The 21,577-nt window shown below is 42.8% G+C and overlaps 1 protein-coding gene across 28 annotated transcripts in view; it reads left to right on the top strand.

The window, feature by feature from the left end:
• Positions 1-21,577, top strand: part of madd (MAP-kinase activating death domain) — a 50,035-nt gene that overhangs the window by 24,533 nt on the left and 3,925 nt on the right. For 7 of the 28 annotated variants that reach the window (XM_069165768.1, XM_069165755.1, XM_069165756.1 and 4 more), the window contains 19 exons: positions 3,823-3,934; positions 4,101-4,287; positions 5,259-5,409; positions 5,724-5,927; positions 7,310-7,360; positions 9,803-9,909; positions 10,050-10,133; positions 10,787-10,945; positions 11,788-11,908; positions 13,289-13,351; positions 14,299-14,419; positions 14,546-14,651; positions 14,753-14,863; positions 14,949-15,056; positions 15,156-15,320; positions 15,413-15,485; positions 15,941-16,047; positions 19,158-19,227; positions 21,490-21,536. In XM_069165768.1, the coding sequence (XP_069021869.1) occupies positions 3,823-3,934; positions 4,101-4,287; positions 5,259-5,409; positions 5,724-5,927; positions 7,310-7,360; positions 9,803-9,909; positions 10,050-10,133; positions 10,787-10,945; positions 11,788-11,908; positions 13,289-13,351; positions 14,299-14,419; positions 14,546-14,651; positions 14,753-14,863; positions 14,949-15,056; positions 15,156-15,320; positions 15,413-15,485; positions 15,941-16,047; positions 19,158-19,227; positions 21,490-21,536 (2,147 nt within the window). The remainder of the gene's footprint in view (positions 1-3,822; positions 3,935-4,100; positions 4,288-5,258; positions 5,410-5,723; positions 5,928-7,309; positions 7,361-9,802; positions 9,910-10,049; positions 10,134-10,786; positions 10,946-11,787; positions 11,909-13,288; positions 13,352-14,298; positions 14,420-14,545; positions 14,652-14,752; positions 14,864-14,948; positions 15,057-15,155; positions 15,321-15,412; positions 15,486-15,940; positions 16,048-19,157; positions 19,228-21,489; positions 21,537-21,577) is intronic. The other 21 variants (XM_069165757.1, XM_069165769.1, XM_069165762.1 and 18 more) reach the window with 15 other exon arrangements.

Here is a 21,577-nt window from a genome sequence, read left to right as displayed (position 1 = left end):
CCAGCATCCCCCTCCCCCCGTGTCTCTCCCCATTTCAGTCACTCTGTGTCATCATCAAAGGTCCAGTGAAACATTGAGTGTGTCGTGTTACCACACTGCCTTCCATAGTGACCGTTCTCCTTCCTCGGACTAACTCTGATTTCACCTCACAGTGTTTAATTTCATTTATTAAACTGGCCTTATCACAACGCGTTTCAAAAGAGTCATAAAACAGTGATACTGGGATCCATCAGTAATCACCAGAAAGTGGAGCAATATATTTTAACATGTTACCACAGGGAAGCAAATGAATTACAAGACACAAGAGGATGCTAAAATACAGAATATGAGAAGAAAAGACTAATTCACCAGCGTCCTTTGTTCGTCATTGTCGTCTTGTCCTTCGTGCTCCCACAGAGTAAAAATGGGGTTGGGCTCAATCATGCTGCACAATGAGCACTAACTACAGTGAAATTATGCAAATTTCTGAACCGAAGTGGTGTAAATCTTTTTTTTATTATTATGAACTAAAGTTATTGTTGTACCAGGCAAGATTTTACAGCTGTTTTGATGAAACACTCCCGACGACATACACGTGGCATTATGCTGCATATACTGTGGGACATTTGTGTGTTTTATGGGAGTTTTCTGGTGGATTTGGGGGAACTGAGGCTGTCACTGTTTGTCAGAGCTGTCGAGTTGCTGGTATATTTCCATCTGTAGTGATTGAAATATAATTAGTTTATCAAAAGCAATGAAGAGTGTAATAATTCACTAATAGATTTATCAGATTTAGCACTTTGGCCTCACAGCTACAAGGTTCTGGGTATAAACCTGCTGGTCGGCTGGAGCCCGTCTGTGTGGAGTTCGCATGTTATCCCTGTGCTGGTTCTCTCCGGCTTCCTCGGTTGATTGGTGTGCGAGCATGAAGGGTTGTCTGTCTTTCTGTGTTCCCCCCCCCCCCCGAGCTACACTCTCGGACACTTTGAGTTTTGTCAAAGTAGCTCTCAGTGGAACAAAAGTTGGAGACCACTGCTATAAAACCCATGAAGCGAATGAGTGTCAGCCAATCAGAGGCGGAGTAGGTTGGGTCTTCACTCAATGCGGGTGTTCTCTGTAAGTGACAGCAGCTGCTCAAAACACCAACACAAAATGTAGGTGTCCTCCTATAAGCCTTAAATTCTCTTAAATTACCATGGTAACTGATTAAACCGAAACAACGGCGCATCACTCTCCGTCTGCTCAATGTCAGAATAGAAGTACTCCAAACATGGTGATAACACCCGATCGTTTTTATGTCTGTTCTTTATTTGATTAATAATATTTAGTCAGTGAAAATGTTAAACTGGCTTTAAAAGTTTGCTGTGAAACTGTTTCTGACCTTAAATTTTTGGCAATTTATGAAGGCAAACTCATGTTTAACTGACAAATCTCGGCCCCGGTCAGTACAGGCTTAAAAATCTGACTGATGTCGGTACAAGAACACGTCTTTATAAGCTGGTGATCTTCCAAGCTTTAATGTCGCAGGTTAGCTTGTGCACTTGTATTTAAGCTCTCTTGGCTCAGACTCACTATTCAGATCGACTCCACTTTCATCTCTCTCTCATCACTCTTGTCGTTCAAGCATTTGACCCCGAAGGTTAACGTTTATTTTCTAGCCTGAGTAATAAATGCTGTTTTCATTGCAGTCACCGTTAAAATACATCATAAGGACAACAGAAAAAAAACTGGCAAACATTATTGGATTCCAAACTGAAACATGGTGAAAAATCCAGCTTGTGCAATCAGAGTATTGGTGTCGGCAATCAAACCTCATTTCTTGTCCCCATGAGACTCCAGCAACCATAATAAACAATAGATCCCTGCTGTCACATAAAAGTGATAATAACGCAGGCTGTAATGACAGATGTCAAGCTAGAAAAGCTTTCTCTCCTCCTCATGTAGGAGGCCGCTCCTCCCCCAGTCCTCTCACGCCTTACAAACAGAATCAGCATGGAACAAAATCAAGAAACCTTCAGCTCATTCCCTTAAAGTTTGCCTTCATACCGTGTCTGTACTTTGTGTTGCTCAGGACAGATTCATGAAGTAAATTCATCACAATGTGGGCAGTAACGCTGCCGTTTACTCTGCTTGAATAATCTTGGATTTTTCAGCGACCCCAAAGACAAACTTCAGTACTTGTATTTAATTTCAAGTGTCGCAAGTTCACGTGAATTTTTTTTGTATCGCAATGATACAAAAAAAGGTGGTCATAGAATTACTGAAGTTTGATCCTCTGAAATTTTTTATTTGTATAAGGTAACTTTCAAAGAATTCTATCATCCTTGTGTTGAAAATGATCCCGAGAACTTTAACTCAACCTCGTGATTAAGTTTGATCAGTTTAGTTTAAAATGCAGGTAAAACTCCTAAATCTGAGTTTGATCAGATTGGGTTTTATTTGATCAACATGTGAACCGGTACACGGCGTCAACTAGTGACAGGGACTTGGGCTTAATTAGAAGCAGTCGTCCTTCACTTATTTTAGACGGGCGCCAACATTTCTTCCTTCGATTTGCAGTGTGCGGGAGGTCGTTTCACATTAATTGCTTTTGCCATCAAGGATCAGGCTGTTGGACAGTCAGGTGGATTACTGACTCGTTTTATGCATTTTATATGATGTATGACCATATGTGATATGATACATTGTCTGCATCTGGCAGATATGTTCAGCTCCCTATTATTCTGTATTTCTTGTTCTTTCTGTCCGAAGTAGAATACCTCAAAGTAATGCTGCCGTTCTCTCTTTTTGTCAGCATTGCTAAAAATACATCTATTATGTTTGAATAAACTTTATTGTGTTCAGTGTTAGCGCCGCGTTTTGAGCAGTGCTTACAGCACGAGTTATAGAGGTCACAGGTTCAAGCCATGAGGAACAGCTGATTAAAACATGTAGCGTGAATCAGCACAATATTTACATTTAATAGAATCTTTACCCAGTTTCAGATAGAGTGAAATAATTAAATGCAGGATAAGATATAAAGTATTAAAAACAAGGACTCATTCATGACCCGTTTTATTTTGTGGTTCTGACTCAAATCTATTAGTCTGGGTTGGTCATAAATAAGTTTTTGACTTCCTGAAATATTGTGAGCCTGTTTAGTAATAATATTATTTTTATAATAATAAAATGATTAACCCAACCCCAACATTCGGGTCACTCGGAGATACCGAGCCTCCAACGTCAGTGTAGCAGTGTATTGAAATACGTTGCCATCCATCCACTCACCTCTTTATTTTCTTTCATGCATGACGTCACTGATGTAGTTGCTGTATCCACTGTCCTCCCTCTGACCTCACATCTTTCTGCTGTTAATGTGTGATGCCACCACCAAGAGCACCATTTGGACTCTCGTGTGTGTGTGTGTGTGTGTGTGTGTGTGCACCATGTTCCTGTTTGATTTGTCCTTCACGTCTCCTGTTGTAATAATAGACTCCAGCAGCTCCAGTAGTTTGTCTGTTCAGCAGCAGATAACCTTCAGTAGAACACAACCGTGTCCGTCCTCTTCACAATCGATGTAAACTGTCCCCCCTCCCCCCCACTATTTGATGTCGTAGTTTTAATAAAAACAGAGTAGTTTGAAAGTTGTTTCCTGTCCCGGTTTACAGTTCCTGGTGAGCAAGTGCCTTTGTGTGAGTCCAGTCCACTTCTACCGAGTGCCCTTCTGTCTAGTGATCTCGTAGTTTGCAGTTTTTGTTTGGGTGTTTTGCACATGTGGCTCTTTGTGTGTGTGTGTGTGTTTTTTTGTTTTTTGTTTGTTTTTTTGTTTTTTTAGAAACCTCATTGTTTTGGTTCATCTTTCAGGAGCACGAGCACCTCGAGCACTCGTGGACCAGAAGTCTTCGGTGATCAAACACAGTCCAACAGTGAAGAGGGAGTCGCCCTCTCCTCAGGGTCGAGTCAACAACACCAGGTGGTAAATTCTTTTAAATGTACAACTTCTGTCTGACAACATGAAAGATTCCAGCAGGTTGTCATCATTCTTTAGTTCATTGTGCTTTCTTTGACGGGTGTTTCAAACATAGTCCATATTAATAGTTGCATGTGTTGAGAGTGACTGAAACTGTGCTATTTTGATGCAGTGAGAACCAGCAGTTCTTGAAGGAGGTGGTGCAGAGCGTTCTGGACGGCCAGGGAGTCGGATGGCTCAACATGAAAAAAGTGCGCCGCCTGTTGGAGAACGAGCAGCTCCGAGTCTTTGTGCTGAGTAAGCTGAACAGAGCCGTGCAGTCGGAGGAAGATGCCAGGCAGGAGATCATACGTGATGTGGTGAGATACTTCTTTTTTTTTACTCTCCCTACTCCCTACATGTTGTAAGACGTGCACAATATTTACAACAAATCCACAGGAGTAAATGCGAATATATCATTTCGACCTCTAATTAGGGCCTAAATGATTCAACTCACCTCTCAACTCAGTTTTATTTATAAAGCACCTTTCATACAACAATGCATCCCAAAGTGCTTTAAAAAAAAACAACTAAAAATACAATAAAAACAATAAGAAAAAATAATGCTAAACAATAATTGAAACAATAAAGCCTCAATTAAAAGCCAAGCTAAAAAAAACACGTCTTATAGTTTTCTTTTAAAAATAAACTATTCCAAAGCACACGGCCACCGACTCCCCATGTAATATATTCTATGCTTTTTGTTTTTTTATTGGAGGTGGAATACTAATTTGCAGATATTTTTTTTTCATTAATTATTTCGGAATATTTATTAGCACTGAAAATACTGCTGCTTATTATTTTCTTCATAATGTTGTCAATAAAATGTCAGAAAATAGTGAAAAATGCTCGTTGTAACATCTCAAAGCCCAAGCTGATGCATTCAATGTATGTTTAATTCAGTCATAGTCATTGTAAAAGGGACAAATATATCACATTTTCTATCACGTATAACAAAATGACATCTTCAAACCCATTTTAGAGGTTGAATTTATCAATTTATTTGCTTGTAGTTCAGTTTGAATGTTCATAGATTGATGTTTTGCAGCAGCAGGTTACTGGAATTTAATGTTTACGACACCCTGTTGGTCACAGTGAAGTGAACTCGCTGCACTCGCTCGCACCAGGACTTTGACTTCACACTTATCAACTCAACTTTTTATGTAGCCCAACATCATAAATTTGTCTAAGAGGGGGCTTTAATCGGTGCAACTTCACACCGTCTATCGTTAAGACCACATGGCTTTTAGTGAAATCGTCATAAACCTGGTTTACTGTGTTGTGTTTCCAGGAGGTGAGCAGGAAGGTGTACAAAGGCATGCTGGACATCTTGAAGTGCACGGTCTCCAGCCTCGAGCACTCGTACACCAACGCTGGCCTCGGAGGAATGGCCAGCGTCTTCAGCCTGTTGGAAATAGCACGCACACATTATCAAACCAAAGGTATGTTCAGCTCAGGAGTGTCTAGAGTTGATGTTAGATTGTGTGATTTTTGTATAAAGTAAATTTTTTATAATTGTATCAGCTTATTTAAGACTTTTCTGTGGGCCTCTGCTACTAACACGTGTCCATGTCTTTGCATTGTGTTTATATTAAGCTCTCTATGCTGCATGTTAAACGTTGACTCACTGAAACTTTAACTGTAGTTTTTCTTTGCTTTTAATCCTCTCACAGTTTCAACCTCCACGTTTTCTCTTTTCCTGTCGTGTTGATCAACTCTTGTCTTTGGCCCCTTAATTTTCGGTAACTCGGTGTAGACCCAGAAAAACGCAAGCGAAGCCCCACAGACAGTGCTGGCAGCCCGGGGAGTAAAGAGAGTCCTTCCGGTCGCATGGAGACCGCCAGACCTCAGGGCCTCCTGAATATTCCCCACCTGCAGGTGTCGCACCACACAACGGGCAAAGGAGCCCACCATTTTGATACCCGGAGTCTGAACGAGGAGAACTTTATTGCCTCGATTGGTGTGTACAGCACTCCGGCCCCGGTTGCATGTGCACTGTGAAAATTTCCTCCCCACCCCAACACCCCCTACCAGCTCATCACCCTTAATACCAGCCCCTCCCCACCCCTCTTCTTCCAGCCGTCTCAAAGAAAGATCCCTTCACTTGTCCCAGACAGATTCCCACAGGTGCAACAATATTCCACACGCTTTGACTTGAAACACCGGTGAAAAATCACTGCATCCTTTTGCGCAAAATTTATAATATCAAAAGTGTTACGATTAAATGACAATTGGTTTCAAAATCAAAATGAAAAGTGAGAGTTTGGCCTCGTTTGAGGATGAAAATCAGCGTTGAGAAGTGTCTGGAATATTTTTCCTGTCTTCCAGCCTGGACTGCGTGTGTTTGTGTCCCTCTCCTCCGACATCTGTGCCCCTGTTTGCCTCCTCCGGAGTCCTGTTGTTAGAGCCTCTACGCACCTTGAATGCATGTCTTTTGTTTTGGTCTTCCAACACCTAAATCTGCAGTAGTGGACGAGGGAAACCAGAGGTATGCGCATCGACAGTCAAATCGGTGCTCGTCTTTGCCTTTACTGCAGGTTTTCTGCAAGGCGTGCTGTAGATACCGGCAGCTTCCTTTGCTCAAAGCATGGAGGGTGGAAGCATCACTCCCCAGTAAACAGTCCCAGTGAACAGACAAATCTCACCTCAGATGTGTTTTCTATTGGTCGCCAAAGAAAAACCTGACCTAGAAAATCCTTACTAATCTCTTTTTAGCAGTTGATTTTCTGAGAATGACTCTGGGTCTGTATACGGGGGACTCTTTCAGTCCGACCACCCTGACTCCTTTCCTACCTGCACCCCTTCTCTTCCTGTTAGAAGTTGCACCTTCAATTCTACAGAATGCTGTGAGACTTGCATCCCGGCTTCTGCAACTGCTCCATTTCACTTGCTGGCTAGTCGGCCTCTCGACCCCCATCCCATGCTCTTCTCCGAGTCAGCCATCTCTCTCTCTCTCTCTCTCTCTCCCTCCCTCACCTTTGTTCTGGACAGCCAGACCAAATGCAATCGATGAAATCAGTGCTCGGAGCCAACGCTCATTCTGACGTCTGGCTCTCCAGGACTTTGTGCCGGGAGCTCTGGGTGTGTTGTAATGTTACCTTAGTAGCTGCTACACGCGGTGGATTCAATATAACAACATACTTCTTTTTTTAATTTTGCCCAGATTAAAGCGCAGCTACATGCCAACATTACAACATACCTTCCCCTCGATAATGACAGATTCTCAATGCTTATTTTGTTTTTGTTTTGGTTTCAATGCTCATCCACCATACATGCCTTTTCAACCAGCTCTCTGACTCTCTCTCTGTCTTTCTCTCCTTGCTTGCAATGCATCTTGGGTAGAATTGTGGAGCAAGCACCAGGATAAGCAAAAAGCTATGGAAAAACCACAGAGTAAGAGACTTTTCACACACCAAAAAAAAAAAAAAAAAGAATAAAAGACTGGGGTGTTCAGCTGCTGACCTTTTTCCACCCGTTCTCTGCCTTCTCATCAGTGTCTTTATACATGAGTACATAAAAACCAGTGCTCGAATAAACATGTTACAATGGATAAGCCAAACAGGCATAAGAGTCTTGGTTTGAGATGATAAGCTCCAGATGTTTAGTAGGGCTTCATTATGTGCTACAGATGACATGTGGATCAGGGTAAGTTCAGCTAAAAATTTGAATTTATTTCACCCAAATTGAGATGCTCAGGTTCTGTACCTGCTGCAAGTGACACTGGATTTATTATGTGTAGTAGTTTTAGTATCCTGTAGTGTTATAGAATTTGCTGTTTTGCTATACGAGATCTCAGGTCACAGAATTTCACACAGATACTTTGCATTCAGAAAGTATTCAGACGTCTTCACTCTTTTCACATGTTTTTGTGTTGTAGCCCCACCACAGACTGTATATAAAAGTTGACGTAGCTCCAGAGTCTGAAAAATTAGGCGGATGCGGAAGTGCCTTCAGCTGCAATGCCACCAAGTGCCACTAGAGGTTAGACATTGAGTCACATTCAACTTCTCCAATAAAATTCTAAGTAAATATATTTTTTCCACCAGTTATGTTGCCGTTGTTAACTAAAGTCACTCCTTTTTAGTTTTCTGGCGGTCAAACTGAAGTAAATCCCATTTTTATTTTTGAAAATAGGCCTCAAAAAGCCGTGTTGGGTGAACCAGCAAGATGCCGATGACCAAAATCAGAACTCGAGGCTTCATAACGGCCGATCACAAACCAACGGGTGACCGAGGTTGCTCCTTCTTATTAGTTTTGTGGCGCTCCACCTGAAAATAGTCCCGTCGTTAATTATAAAATAAGCTTCAAAAATATTTGTTTTTGGGGGCGTGTCTGTTTGATTGACAGGCCTGTGATGCAGTCTGGTTACAGCTATCGGTGGGCGGGAAGCAGTATCGTTGGGTTTTCAATCAGGTCCACGGCGCCGGCCAAAATCCGAACTCGAGTCCTCATAACGGCTTTGGTTGCCGCTTGAGCCTCGCGCTAAAATTGTTGAAGTAATTTTTCCCTTCATCGCTCTACACTCAAAACCCCATCATGATGAAGGAGAAACAGAAATATTGAAATTTTAGCAAATAAATAAAAAAAACTAAAACTAATGTATCACTTTGACGTAAGTATTCAAACACTTTTAAACACTTTTAGCACGAAGCCGCAACATAACCAAATGTGATGAAAAGGGTCTGAATACTTTCTGTAGAATTCAGTGAGAAATGTCAGCTTTGTAAATATTACAAACATGTCGTGTTGTGTTTAATGGAGACATCAGACGGCAGCCAGTCCTGGGATGTTTTCTTTTACATTTAAAATACAAAATAATATACTGATGTGGATATCTAGTAGAATATCCTGTAGATTGTCTTTGAAGTCCTTGACATAAACAATATGGGGATGTTATGTTACAGTCACTGGTTTAAGCTCAAACAACATGTAATTTTGTTTTCCAGTGTGTTTTTTTTTTCTCCCCTTTGTGACCGTGCATCAAGATGAACAGATATTAACTCCTGCTGCCCTGTCCTCCTCTTTTAACTGTGTCGTTTCCAGTTTCAAGTGGCCGGCTGTAAATTGTAGCTTTACGGTCGATATTCCACAGTTGCTGGTGCATTTTAATGCTTTTATTAAAACGGCAAAAAAAATAAATAGAAGGTGTGAAAATGTTAAATGCCACAAAGAAGAAAAACAAAAAACAAGGAAGTGTCAGGATGTACTTGTCACCTACGGAAGTGATAAATAACACTTGAAACAGAAAATGTCTCCTTTACCGTCCATCAGTTTGTCTGCATGCCTAACTGCCTGTGTCTGTTGGTTGTTTTTGGTGTAACTTGGGCCACATTTGCAGCATTGACTGAGACTTAATGTCGCGCTCTTGCAGCTTTGTTTCCATGTGTAACCTTTTTCACAGTTTTTTCTGCACTCTGCCTGCCCCCCCTTTTGTCTTTTCTCCGTCTGGTCTCTTAAAATTTCATCTGTTAGTTAACTCAGTCAGGCACCTGTATTGTACTCGGAAAGCTATGAAAACATACCGATCCAGTTTCTCCTGTCGATTAGATTATTATCCATTAATACAGTCGCCCTCTATTTTGAGCTCGAGGCAGCTTGCAGCTCTTCGATATCAGAATTTATTTCACAGACACGACTAAGCTAGTGTTAAACTGTACGCTTCGCTGTGCACAAGTGTAATGCAGTGTTTACATGGAGGCTTTGGCTCTTCAGATGGGTGTAGCGTCAGTGTTTGTTGCTGTGCTGGCTTTGAGTGAGGCGGCTCTTGAGTAAGGTAAGAAACGACGTGTCGTCGCATTCATTGAAACCTGCTGACGGTCACGTCTTGTTTCGCAGGGGCCGAAGGAGCGAAGCAGCAGCGCCCCCCGCAGGTGACCGACGCAGAGGAGAAGAAATCTCAGATCAGCGCTGACAGCGGCCTCGGCGTCGCATCGGGATCTCAGGTTTGTTCATGGAGTGAAAACCTGCTGCCGTTGCCAAGCGGACAATTTAAGAGTGTAAAAACAAAACAGTTGGACGTGATTGCACGTCCACCGCTGACATCTGTCCACTTGCTCTGTTTTGTTTTGTTTTGCGTTTGCAGAAGAGCGACACGGAGTCCGTAACGAGCTCAGAGCCGCCGATCCTGACTAGAAGCACCAGCCAGGAGTCGGAGGCCAGCACAGTGGTAGGGCACGGCCAAGTCGGCCAACTCATCACGCACTTTCTTTCTTTTTTTTATTCCGTCTGCGTAGTGCTTTATTATCAACTGTAGGTTCTCGTAGGATATGTTTTCTTTGTGTTGTTGTTCCGTTTTCTGCCATTTACAGAAAAAAAAAAGAATAATTGAGAAATGGAGGGATCGTTGGCATCATGCCAGCAGTGCAGCGTGATGTTTAAATTGGACAAATTATGGTTTTTAATCTGTGTTTGACGAAGCTGAAGTTAATATACTTGGAGATGAATTGGACTCCTTCATCTTCAATGGCGAACGAGTGTCCGTCGTTACAAACTCGAGATGTGCAGCCGAACGTTGTTCAAACAATTATTTTGTAAATATTCAAGTGGAAACCAAAACTTTTCGAATGCACTAAAAATGCTTTAGTGTTCGGTTTGTTCCCGTCCAAAAAAAATGAATCCTGATATAAGAACTTTAATATATTTTGGTGTATGTAACAAAAAAATGCCCAAAAAACATGTAACTTCAGTGAAGGTCAGGATCAGGTTGCTATGCTGTTTAATATGTAGGTTTTTCTTTCACAACCACCCTTCTGCCTGTAAAACTCCTCCACATCTGTATCGTTCTTACCTGGATTTTTCCTTTTTTTTTTTTTTTTCCAGATAAGCAACAGCTCCGGAGAAACTCTTGGAGCTGACAGCGATCTGAGCAGCACAGCGGGAGACGGCCTCGGTGGGAGGATGGCTCCTCATTTAACTCAGTCCAGAGGGACTCTTTCTGACAGTGAGATTGAAACCAATCCAGCCACCAGCTCGGTGTTTGTAAGTAGAATAAAGTTCTTGCGTTTAATTGTCCTCTTCCGCCAACTTTTAATTAGACGCCAACTTCATTTGAAGTTATAAAGTCATGAATTTGTTTAAACACTTTTAAGGTTTCAGTGCATACTAGAAAAACTCGGAAGATTCCCGTTTTTGTTTTTCCACCAGTTTAATGTCCTGGAAAATAGTTTCTGTCAGCAATCCTGCATCTATTCAAAGTTTGTGGTGTTTTAAAGCTCAAATGGTGATTTTTTTTTAAAGGGGTGAGAGGAGTTCAAATGAGCAACGTTTGTTTACATGTTAAAAACACTCTGAATGCACTTTGTGTCTGGAAAAGTGATGCAACGATTAAAAAAAAAAAAAAACAGGGCAAAAACATTTGCAGCTAGAACAGCGTAGACCTGTTTGGCGAGGCCAACAGTCCACTCCTCTAACGGGGGAGATGGTACAGTTGTACCCGAGTGCTCCATAACAACTGCAGGCTGTATTTGGTTTCGGGGGGTACATGTGTATCCCGGAGGATAACTGTTATCAGTGAATGTGGGTTGTATTTTGGACTGCTTGTCTGATTACTGTATTTCTGGAATGGCCTATGTTTGTCACTGTTAAACTTGACTTCCATCTACTGGATTTTAAGATGCATGACATTTAGCAGAGTCCCTTGAAAGTGAAAAATAACTTCCGGATCGGCCACATAATTTGGAGAAATCGGGTCGCTGGTGTTTTCTGTTATCCGCCTGACAAACGAACTGCAAATACGACTTCCCTCGTGCAGGTAACGGTACTCAAAATGCATTAAGCCGTACAGTGTTTGCTGTTGACCTTTCCACGCCCTGTTTCCTCAGGGAAAGACTCACACTCTGAAACCAGGTGTTAAAGATCCCCTCCCTGCTGTGGCGAAGGTGCCGCCTGCACAGCCCGTGGAGGACATCAGTATGAGGATCTACCTGTGCGAAGGCCTGCTGGGTAATGTTCGGATCCATAAGTCGCACAGCTGACCTTTCTGCTTCCTGTGTTCTTATAAACACTTCCTTCTGCTGTTACTGCACATTGTGCCGCGTCACTTTACTAACATGGTCTTTGTTGTTTGTCAGAGAAAAATCTTTCGTGCCAAACAGCTGTTCACATGATGAGATGCTTCCACCAAAGCAAAGAAAGCTTTTCAAATTTTCACTTCCGAATTTTTACTGTAATTTTTGGCATGCGGCCTCCGCGTTATCGTAAGCACGGTGAAATTTCTCTAACGGTTATTTTTATGAGAAAAAAAGCAGAAGTCGGACATGTGATGAGCTAGAAGTGACATATAAGTGTTACATTTTTCAACCCGGTGAACTAAACCGCTGTTCTTTTCTCTGATGTAATTCCACATAATGTGATTGACTATTTATGAAAGGGGCAAGTTATGAAATATTATGGAGTTCTGTTTGTGGCATGTTTAAAATTGAGTTGCCATTTATCGAAATATTTTCAAAGAAGTATTTCTTACACAGTGTTATTTGACTTGTTTCCTGAGTGGTTTTTTATCTTCTTCCTGCTCGTCAACTATCACGTCAAGTCAAAATGTGCTTTTTCCTGGAGCTGCCAACGAAGGGAAAATAAACATTTCAACAGCTTTGGCTACAAAATTATGACTTTAATGAGTCGATGACAGAAGAGCCAGATGTAAAGTATGTAAAACTACTATTGATCTGTTCAAAATATGCTAGAGGGAGCTCTTTACTCCCAAGAAGCCCGCTGCCTCCATCACTGCTCTGCTGCAGCCCAGCGGAAGAGAATCTTTAGTGCCTGCGGCACGAGGAAAATCATTCATTTTGTTGCCTCTTAAGAAGAAATGTTTAGCTCAGTTTATTGTTTAAACAGTTAAAAAAAAAGAAAAAGTTTTGCACTGAAAACGCCAGTGAACTAGTAAACAGGGGTCGCAAACTGCTGGGAATAAGATAATGCGGCTGGATTTGGTCTGATCAGCATAAAGCTGCACTGTTTTCATTTTATTAACGGTCACAGGAAATTAATTTTTCGTCGGGGGGAGGGGGGCAGGGGGGATTTGAAGTTTGCCGTAGAGTGGAAACCCTGAACTTTAACTTAAAATTTAATCAGATCGTAAACACACAGCCTCATCACCACAAACCGCAGTTAAAAGATCATTTATTTACTCGTACAAATAGAAATCCTTTGAACGTTTCCATTCCAAGCTGGAGGCTCGTTGTTTTGGTTTCCTCCGGTTCGGGTCTCGTCTCGCTCTGCTCTCGTTTTTGCCGTTAAACCTGCTCACCTCTTGGCCTAACCCCCTTCCTGCTCTCGCTGCTTCTCTTCCCTCCTGCTGCTCCTGCTGGGAAATCCTTCCAGGCCGCGATAAGAGCTCCGTTTGGGATCAACTAGAGGATGCTGCCATGGAAACCTTTTCTCTAAGTAGGGCTGATCTCTTGCGTTTGTCCCTTTTTTCCCCCCCCCTAGTATGTGTGTGTGTGTGGGGGGGTGTATACAGTGGGATGTGGGTGTTTTTCTGTCCCTTAATGAGCTGCACGTCTGTTTAACGTGGATAGAAGTGGATATAATATAAGCACCGCATGGAGATCAAAGACTGCAAGATGTTTGTGATTTCTATTATCTTGTGCTTCAACTCTCATTTACTTCAATTTCTGCTCACAAACACTTTCTGACTGACTTCCATTTTGATTAAAAGAGCTTAAAATGTTGTGGGTTTGCTTGTTGGATGAGTGCCATCAGAAATGCAATAATGAGCCGAGCAGCCAGCTGGTAAATGAAACTGGGAAATGTCAAGATTTCCAACGATTAACCGCAGAAAGGAATCGAGTTGGTATTTTATTTCTATTTTGCATCCTGTGAAAATAATTCCTAGTGTTCATTCTATTCTTTAAGTTAACGCCCATTTTTAGTTGTAGTGCTTTCAATAGTTTTGGGACTGTTTGCAGCGTGATTTCAGGAAGGCTACAAACAGCAGCACTTAAAGGCAGCGTCGGACTCCCAACTATAAATGCAGCATTAAGACAAGACGATAACAATTCAATTAAAGGCTTTAATGGACCTGGTTGTCGTGAGCTTCATCACAAACCTCCCAACTGTTCAGTTTTATGTTACAACAAGCATCATGTTTATTTAGACCTGGTCTTACTGACTCTTTTTAAGTTTTGGGCGTAATGGTCAGAGTGCGACCATCTCTTTTTATATATATATATATATATATATATGTGTATATATATATATATATATATATATATATACACATATATATATATAGTCTGGTGTGAAAGACTTAGTGTGTGTCTGTGGCTGCATGCGGTGTTTAAACAGATCAACATTTGAGGAGCTACGTGTACCGGTCTTTGTGTTTCCAGGTAAGGAGCGCTCCACTCTGTGGGACCAGGTCCAGTTCTGGGAGGACGCCTTCTTGGACGCGGTGATGTTGGAGCGTGAGGGCATGGGGATGGACCAGGGCCCTCAGGAGATGATCGAAAGGTTCGGCCCGTTCAAACTGTTGTCAATAAAGCTGCTCCAGATAGTTTTAAATCGACGCCGTCCTTTACGAAACCCGCCCCGGACTGTTAATACCGGCCCGTCTTGTGTTTTTCTACGTCGACACAGATACCTGTCGCTGGGCGATCACGACCGCAAGCGTCTGGAGGACGACGAGGACCGACTCCTGGCCACCCTGCTGCACAACATGATCGCATACATGCTGATGATGAAAGTACGACAGTCGGTTTTTGTCTCCGTTTTAATCGCAGGAGTTGTTTGCTGACCGCCGCGCATCTAAACTTTGGATCCCCGTTGATGTTTCCGTTTGTTTAGTTGAACAAAAATGACGTCAGGAAGAAAGTGAGGCGCCTGATGGGCAAGTCGCACATCGGCCTCACGTACAGCCAAGAGATCAACGAGGTACTGGACAAGCTGGCCAACATGGTGAGTATCCGTCCTCTTTCAATCTAGCTACCTCAACGTCCTGTTCTGTCCTCTGCGTTGATTCGTGCTGAACGTTTGTCCGTAGAACGGCCGCGAGCTGCCAATCAGGCCCAGCGGAAGCCGTCACATCAAGAAACAAACGTTTGTCGTTCACGCCGGCACCGACACCACGGGAGACATCTTCTTCATGGAGGTACGCAGATTCCGAACGGGAGCTTCTGCACGAAGTAGACGTTTCTATAAACGACAAAGTTGTCTCGTCGCGTTGAACTTGAACTCCTCTTGGTTTCAGGTGTGCGACGACTGCATCGTCCTGCGCAGCAACATCGGCACCGTGTACGAGCGCTGGTGGTACGAGAAGCTCATCAACATGACGTACTGCCCCAAGACCAAGGTGCTCTGTCTGTGGAGACGCAACGGCCAGGAGACGCAGCTCAACAAGTTCTATACCAAAAAGGTGAGAAACTTCACCGCTCTGAATCCTGAAGCTTAAACTGACTGCAGGAGAACATCAGGGACTCATTCAGATAACGCTCCTTTGTGTTCCAGTGTCGTGAACTCTACTACTGTGTTAAAGACAGTATGGAAAGAGCTGCAGCCAGACAGCAGAGCATTAAACCAGGTACGGAGGGTCTGTCTGTCTCTGTCTCTGTCTGTCTGTCTGTCTGTCTGTCTTTAAGGGAAGGCAAATACTATTCCACAATCGCTTGGAACTACTTCACGATTAACCCCGCGTGTACACACACTCCTTCCTTCCTTCCTTCCTTCCTCCCTCCCTCTGACTACTGTACGTTGGTTTCAAGGTCACAGTTAAATATTTGTTTGGTACGGTGGTTAAAAAGCAGAAACTATTTAGCATCATTATTACAATCTTGTTATCAGAATGTACTTTAATGAACAGTTTGGTGAGAATAAAATCAGCTTTTCAGTCCTTCAATGTCCTTTCGAAACATTTGAAGGGTTCATCTTCAATATGAAGTGCTTTCAGTGTTTTTAAAGACTATTTAAAAAAACAAAAACAAAAAAACAAACAGCTAAGACAAGCTCAAATCTTCCCTCCCTCCGTCCCCCCTTCAGGTCCGGAGCTCGGCGGCGAGTTCCCCGTCCAGGACATGAAGACGGGTGAAGGGGGACTGCTGCAGGTCACACTGGAGGGAATCAACCTGAAATTCATGCACAGCCAGGTAAGCGACCAGGACCACAGCAGAGAAACGGCTTCTCATCTCACACACGGGCATGAGGACACCAAGCCACTCACGATGGTTCAGAGCTCATCCCGTCCTTCGGTCCACCATCCGCTCGTCTCTCCTGTTTGCCTCCGTATCATTTCCTGTCATCCCCGTGACGTCTTCCTCTATCGTTGGTAAAATCTCAGTCCAAACGTTCACAGCTGATTGATCACGACATCTTTTGATTGGCATTCAATCGCACCTGATGTTTTCTCATAGAGGAAGAATTCCTGTTTGTGCTTTTTGCTTTTTTGGATTTGCTTTTTTTTTTTTTTTTTTTCTTTTCTTTTCAGTTTCACTTTGTGTTTGTTTGTTTGTTTGTTCGTTTGTTCGTGCGTGCGTGCGTGTTTGTGTGCATGCCGTGCCCAGAACAATATTAACACGCCCTTCCACACAAGTTTCTTTTTCATATCTGTGGTGCTCAAACCTCGCGTTCATTTCCTGTGTGGGAGGTGACGAGGTGTTAATCTGTGTGTGTGTGTGTGTGTGTGTGTGTGTGTGTGTGTGTGTGTGTGTTGTGCTTCAGTGGTAACACAGATGACCTTGAGCAAAGACTTTTCATTAATAATTGGCTATTTAATAGCAACTTTGGAGTTTGGACCCTTGAACGTCGTCATGTGTTGTGTTCACGTCTGCAGGTAGAGGTAGTCGGGTTGACGCGTCTCCTCGGGCTCGTTAGAAGCTGCGATTGAACGATGTTGAGTAGTTTTGATAGAGATGGAGCCGAGCAGATCAGGGACGCACTGCAGGTAACGGACACCTTTTAAATACAACGAAACAAACGAGGGAGGTGCTGCCGAAGAGGAAATACAAAACCTACGTCACTTAAACTGATTTCAGTTCCCCCAAATTAAAAAGGGAGAAACATCGAGCCATGCAGACGGTTGTTGTTGACAGTTTTTCTGCCTCCAACTCAGTACAAGTGAAGCGAAGGGAATCTTATTTGTGGAAATGAATTTATCTTCAACCTCTCCGCCTCATCATCAGAACAAACCACTTGCTGGCTGACTGGAAAAAAAAAAAAAAACTAGAACAAAAGTAAAAAACAGAAGTGACGGCTTTAATTTCAAATTTATTGCAATGAGGAATATGTTAAATTAGTTTCGTACACACTGTAAACTTGTGTTTAATCATTAAAAGTGCAATTAAATCCCTTATTTTTGCAGATGTTTTAGCCTCTATTTTTTTTATATTAGTCACAGATTGTCTGTTTTGTAAAGCTACGTATTTTTATGATTTTGTAATTCTTGGTCAAATGTGACAGATTTTTTTTTTTTTTTTTTTTTTTTTTTTAATAAGTACTCAGATTCGTTGCAGATACATTTTCTCTTAGTTGAGTAACAGACTAAAAATGTAATATCCATAAAAAGTCAAATCAGTGCAGGATTAAATGTAATTTTTCATGTTAAGATTTCTGCGTGGCCAGATGTTCCAACTGGGGTGAACTGACCCTTTATCCTGGATGTTGCTCCACTGAGCAATCTTTCAATCTTTCAATCTTTCCACCTCAGGCTCTTTGGTTCAAGTCGCCCTTCACGTTGTAAAGAGTCGAGCGGCACACGACTTAAATGAAAAGCTTCCGCGCGAGCTGGATAAAAAGAAACGAGACTCTCGGCGTGGAGCACCGCACTTCTAGAACGAGTTCACATCCACGGTTTAGATTGGGGTGATTTGCAGCTCATGAAACGGCCTTTTTTTTTTTTTTAACCACATACCTCAGCAGGAGCTTTAATCGGCCGTTTCGAAAGTTGTTTTTTTTTTTTTTTTTAAACGAAAAAAAAACAAAACAGACTGAGCGTTGTCGCGAGCGGCCGGGTCGGGTTCCCGGGCTGCTCCGATGGAGCGACGGTGTCGGGAGGTGACGTCCTGCGTCGCGGTGGCGATTCGCTGTCCGCCGGTGGCTCGCCCTCATTTATCTTTTTCTGCTGTGTGAGCAAGTGACGTTGGTGTGCCGGCCCTTGTTGCTGGAGGAGGAGGCATTGGAGGGCTCTGGCGGGGGTAGGCGGGTGAGGGGAGGTGGGGGGGGGGGGGCGAGATGTTTAAAGTCCGGGAAAACAAAGGTGAATCCAGCTCTCGATAACCTAGTCAAACCTCAAGTCCTGGTTTTTTTTTTTTCTGTTCTTCTATTTCCTAGTTTTTTTTTCAGGGGGGGCTGAGTCCTTTTGTTGATGTTTTTTTTATTTTTTTTACTTCTATTTATTTTATTTTTTTTTCCATATTGGCTCCGGTAACTCCGGTGATCTGAATCTGTACGAGGCTCCTGTGGATGACGCCCTCTCGGAGGGCCGTCGAGTGTTTGTGCTCTTCTGTCCGATAATAATCCAAACCATTTCTCTCCCATGCTCTCTCCCCCTGCAAGGAGCGGAAGGTACACAACCTCTGCTGTGTTTGCTTATTAGCAGTTACATCTTATTGGGTTGTTTTTTTCTTTTTTGTGTTCATTTAATTATTTTTTCCTCTTTCATTTCTTTTCTTTTTCTGTTGTTGTTGTTGTTTTTCTTCCTGTCCTAGCTGTATGGCAAACCTAATTTTGTGTCCTTGTCTACATTTTGTATGGAACTTCCATGTATGCATCATGTGGGCCATCTTGCATCTCCGAGCATTCAAAGAAATGTGTCGTTTTATTTCTTTTTGTATCTAGTTTTTTTGTTTTGTTTTTTTGTGTGTGCTGTTTTTCACTCAAATCTAAGTCAAAAGGATGAAAGCGGTCATGTTGAGTTAGTTGTTGAGCTTCGAGCAGACTAAATGCATTTCTCCTCATCGCCCATGTATGCGTTTGATCATGGAAACTTCTCACATTGTGCTTTACCTTTTCTTTTCTTTTTTTTTTGGTTTTCTCGTTCGTTAAGCTCTTTTGAAAGCTTGCATTTCATGTGTAGCTGTTGTAAATTTTCTTTTCTTTTTTTTTTTTTTTTTTTCCCTTTTTTTTAATACCTTTTCATACTGAATGAAAACGAGTTTAACATGGCAACTTTTTCTAAATATGAAGTGTTTACTTTTCATCCAGTGTTGTTGAGTTAATAATGGTCTGTCTTGTTTTTGTTTGTTTTTTCGTTTGTTTTTAGGTTTTCATAGAGCTGAGTCACATTAAAAAGTGCAATACAGTGAAGGGAGTCTTTGTCCTGGAGGAATTTGGTAATTACACCATCTATTGATTGTAGGCCTGTACTCGGCACGGCAGTAACTCAGCTTCACGGCAAATCTATTGACCAGAGCTAATAAGGGTCCACTCAATTGGATACTCGCTCTCCTCGAGGAGCGCTCAGACGCTGACGTCTGCAGGTGATTCAGTGAGTGATGGATTCTTCGTGAGGCGTTCAGGTTCATCCCGTCATTTACAGTCAGAGTTTAAACATCAGTGGTGAAATAAGTTCTGCGGGAGTTCGTCACATCTACCGAGTCTCCTTTTTTTTTTTTTAGAAATTACGAAGTTTATATCGTTTTAAAAAGCTCACGAAAAGACCCAAACTGTTAAAAAGAAAAAAGAATTGCCCCCGTGTGCATCCGAAGCCTTCGTTACTGTGCTCGTTTTTATTCGATTTCACGTTTCGACGTGCTGCTTCTGAATATTCTCACCGGAGCACGACGGTGCGTTTTAATCTGTGGCTGAAAATAGTCCCCGACAAACTCGCTCACTACTCCTGTTTGAGTTCCCGGCTGTTTTAAGAAGTTCTTTTAAAATACGAAACCATGTAAACGAAACCCGTTTTCGCGGATTCGCGTCTGGAGTAGGAACCGATGGGCTCGGAGCAAAGTCCAGGCAGGAAATGCTGAGACGGGCGACCGACTTGTTGGTTTTGACTCTTTCCCGGGACAGTTAAGAACAAATGTAGAATACCATCCTCCTTAAACTGAAAGAGTACTCCATAATAAATAGATTTATATTTTTTTAAACGTTTTCCCGCGTTATGAGTAAAACTTTTACTCTGAAATCGGCAGCGAGCGTCCGACACGACCGGACGAGTGAACGAATGAACGACGGCGGGAGTTTTTTTGTTTGTTTGTTTGTTTTGTTTTTGTAGCCGTTCGAGTGAGTTTCTATTAAGTTTCCTTAAAACAATCGAACTTCAGAAAAGATCCAAAAACATTAAAAAAAAAATACAATAACCTTATCTTCGCTGACAATAAAAACAAATATTCCACTAAAACGTGTTGGTCGTTCGCCGAGCGGGCCAAACGGGAGAGCTGGGGGGAGAGAGAGTTCAACCTTTTGTTGCCTCCGGGAGTTTTAAGTAGTTCGTAGCGTTGTTGTTGTTGTTGTTGTTGTTGTTGTTTAACGTGGATAGCAAATAAATGCGAAGCGCTGACTCGGCGTGCCGGTCAGAGTAGCGTCACCAGAGGCTGAAGTGGAGCGCCTGGCTGGGTTACTGTCGTGTCTCTGTGCTGCTTTTTGTAATGTTGCCCTCATCTTTGCCACTATGAAAACCTTCATTCTCCAGCAGGTAAAGTGTCGTCACCTTTCTCCTTCCTTACTCAAAACTAAATCCAAATATATTTCCTCACTCCATCCGTCTCATTGGATATTCATTTATTTCGACCCCCCCCCCCCCCCCCACCCCTTCGCCCCACATCTGCCACCCACTTTTTCTTTTCTTTTCTCTTTTTGTTTTTTTTGTTGTTCTTTCTGTACCAGGAGTTTCCCCCTCCGCTTCCTTCCATCACCTTGCTTTTCATTTCGGAGATCGCCCCCCCCCCCTCAGACTCTCACCTCTCCGCGGGTTCACGGTTACTAATGAAAAGTCGGTCCGTCCCGCGGACGGCGACCTGGTCCTGGGTCGAAGGGTTTTGGGGTCCTCTCGTAGCTGCTTTTCTGTCGATGTCCTAACTTTCAGTTCACCGGGAGGGGGAGGGACGGGACGGGATGGGGGGGGGTCGTCCTTCTGTTTGTTGTTCCTTCACATGTAAAACTTTACGACGGTCTCCTGTTCCGAAACATTTGTGTCTTTTCATCCGTCCATTTCGTGGGCCACGAACGTCTCCGCGAAACGGCCGCCGGGCTCCCGAGCACGGCACGGCCCGGCCCGGTTCAGATCCATCCGATCGAACCCAAAAGATCAAACCCGAGCGCTTTGATTCGTCCGAATGTGAATTTGTTTCAACGTGAAAAGACAAAAAAAAAAAAAAAAAAAAGGATGTCGCGACTCGATTCGACCCAAACTGGACGAAGCCGCCCTCGCTCTTCACTTCCTGTCCACTTCGGTGAACTTCCAACTGTTTTCTCGGCGGACTCTTCTTGGCCCACATCTCATATTTCACCTCGTTTAAAGTCCAACCCTCTTAATCCTCCCCCCCCAACTTCACCCCCTCCCCCAACCTCCTCTAAAGCTTCTCAAACATGAACTCATTGAAGTTCCTGCTGCCTTTGAATTCTGTGTTTTGTCTCTTGCACCGGCATAGTTCCTGAAACTAAAGAAGTGGTGATCCACAAGTACAAGACCCCCATGGTGAGTCCTCTGCTGTGTTTGTATCTGTATCAGAGATGGTG

The sequence above is a fragment of the Embiotoca jacksoni genome, unplaced genomic scaffold (assembly GCF_022577435.1).
Source record: "Embiotoca jacksoni isolate LCO1_2020_lvr unplaced genomic scaffold, fEmbJac1.0.p SCAF_35, whole genome shotgun sequence".
In the NCBI taxonomy this organism is placed as follows: domain Eukaryota; kingdom Metazoa; phylum Chordata; class Actinopteri; family Embiotocidae; genus Embiotoca; species Embiotoca jacksoni.
Note: the sequence above shows the minus strand (reverse complement) of the source record. Positions and strands in the feature narration are given on the sequence as shown.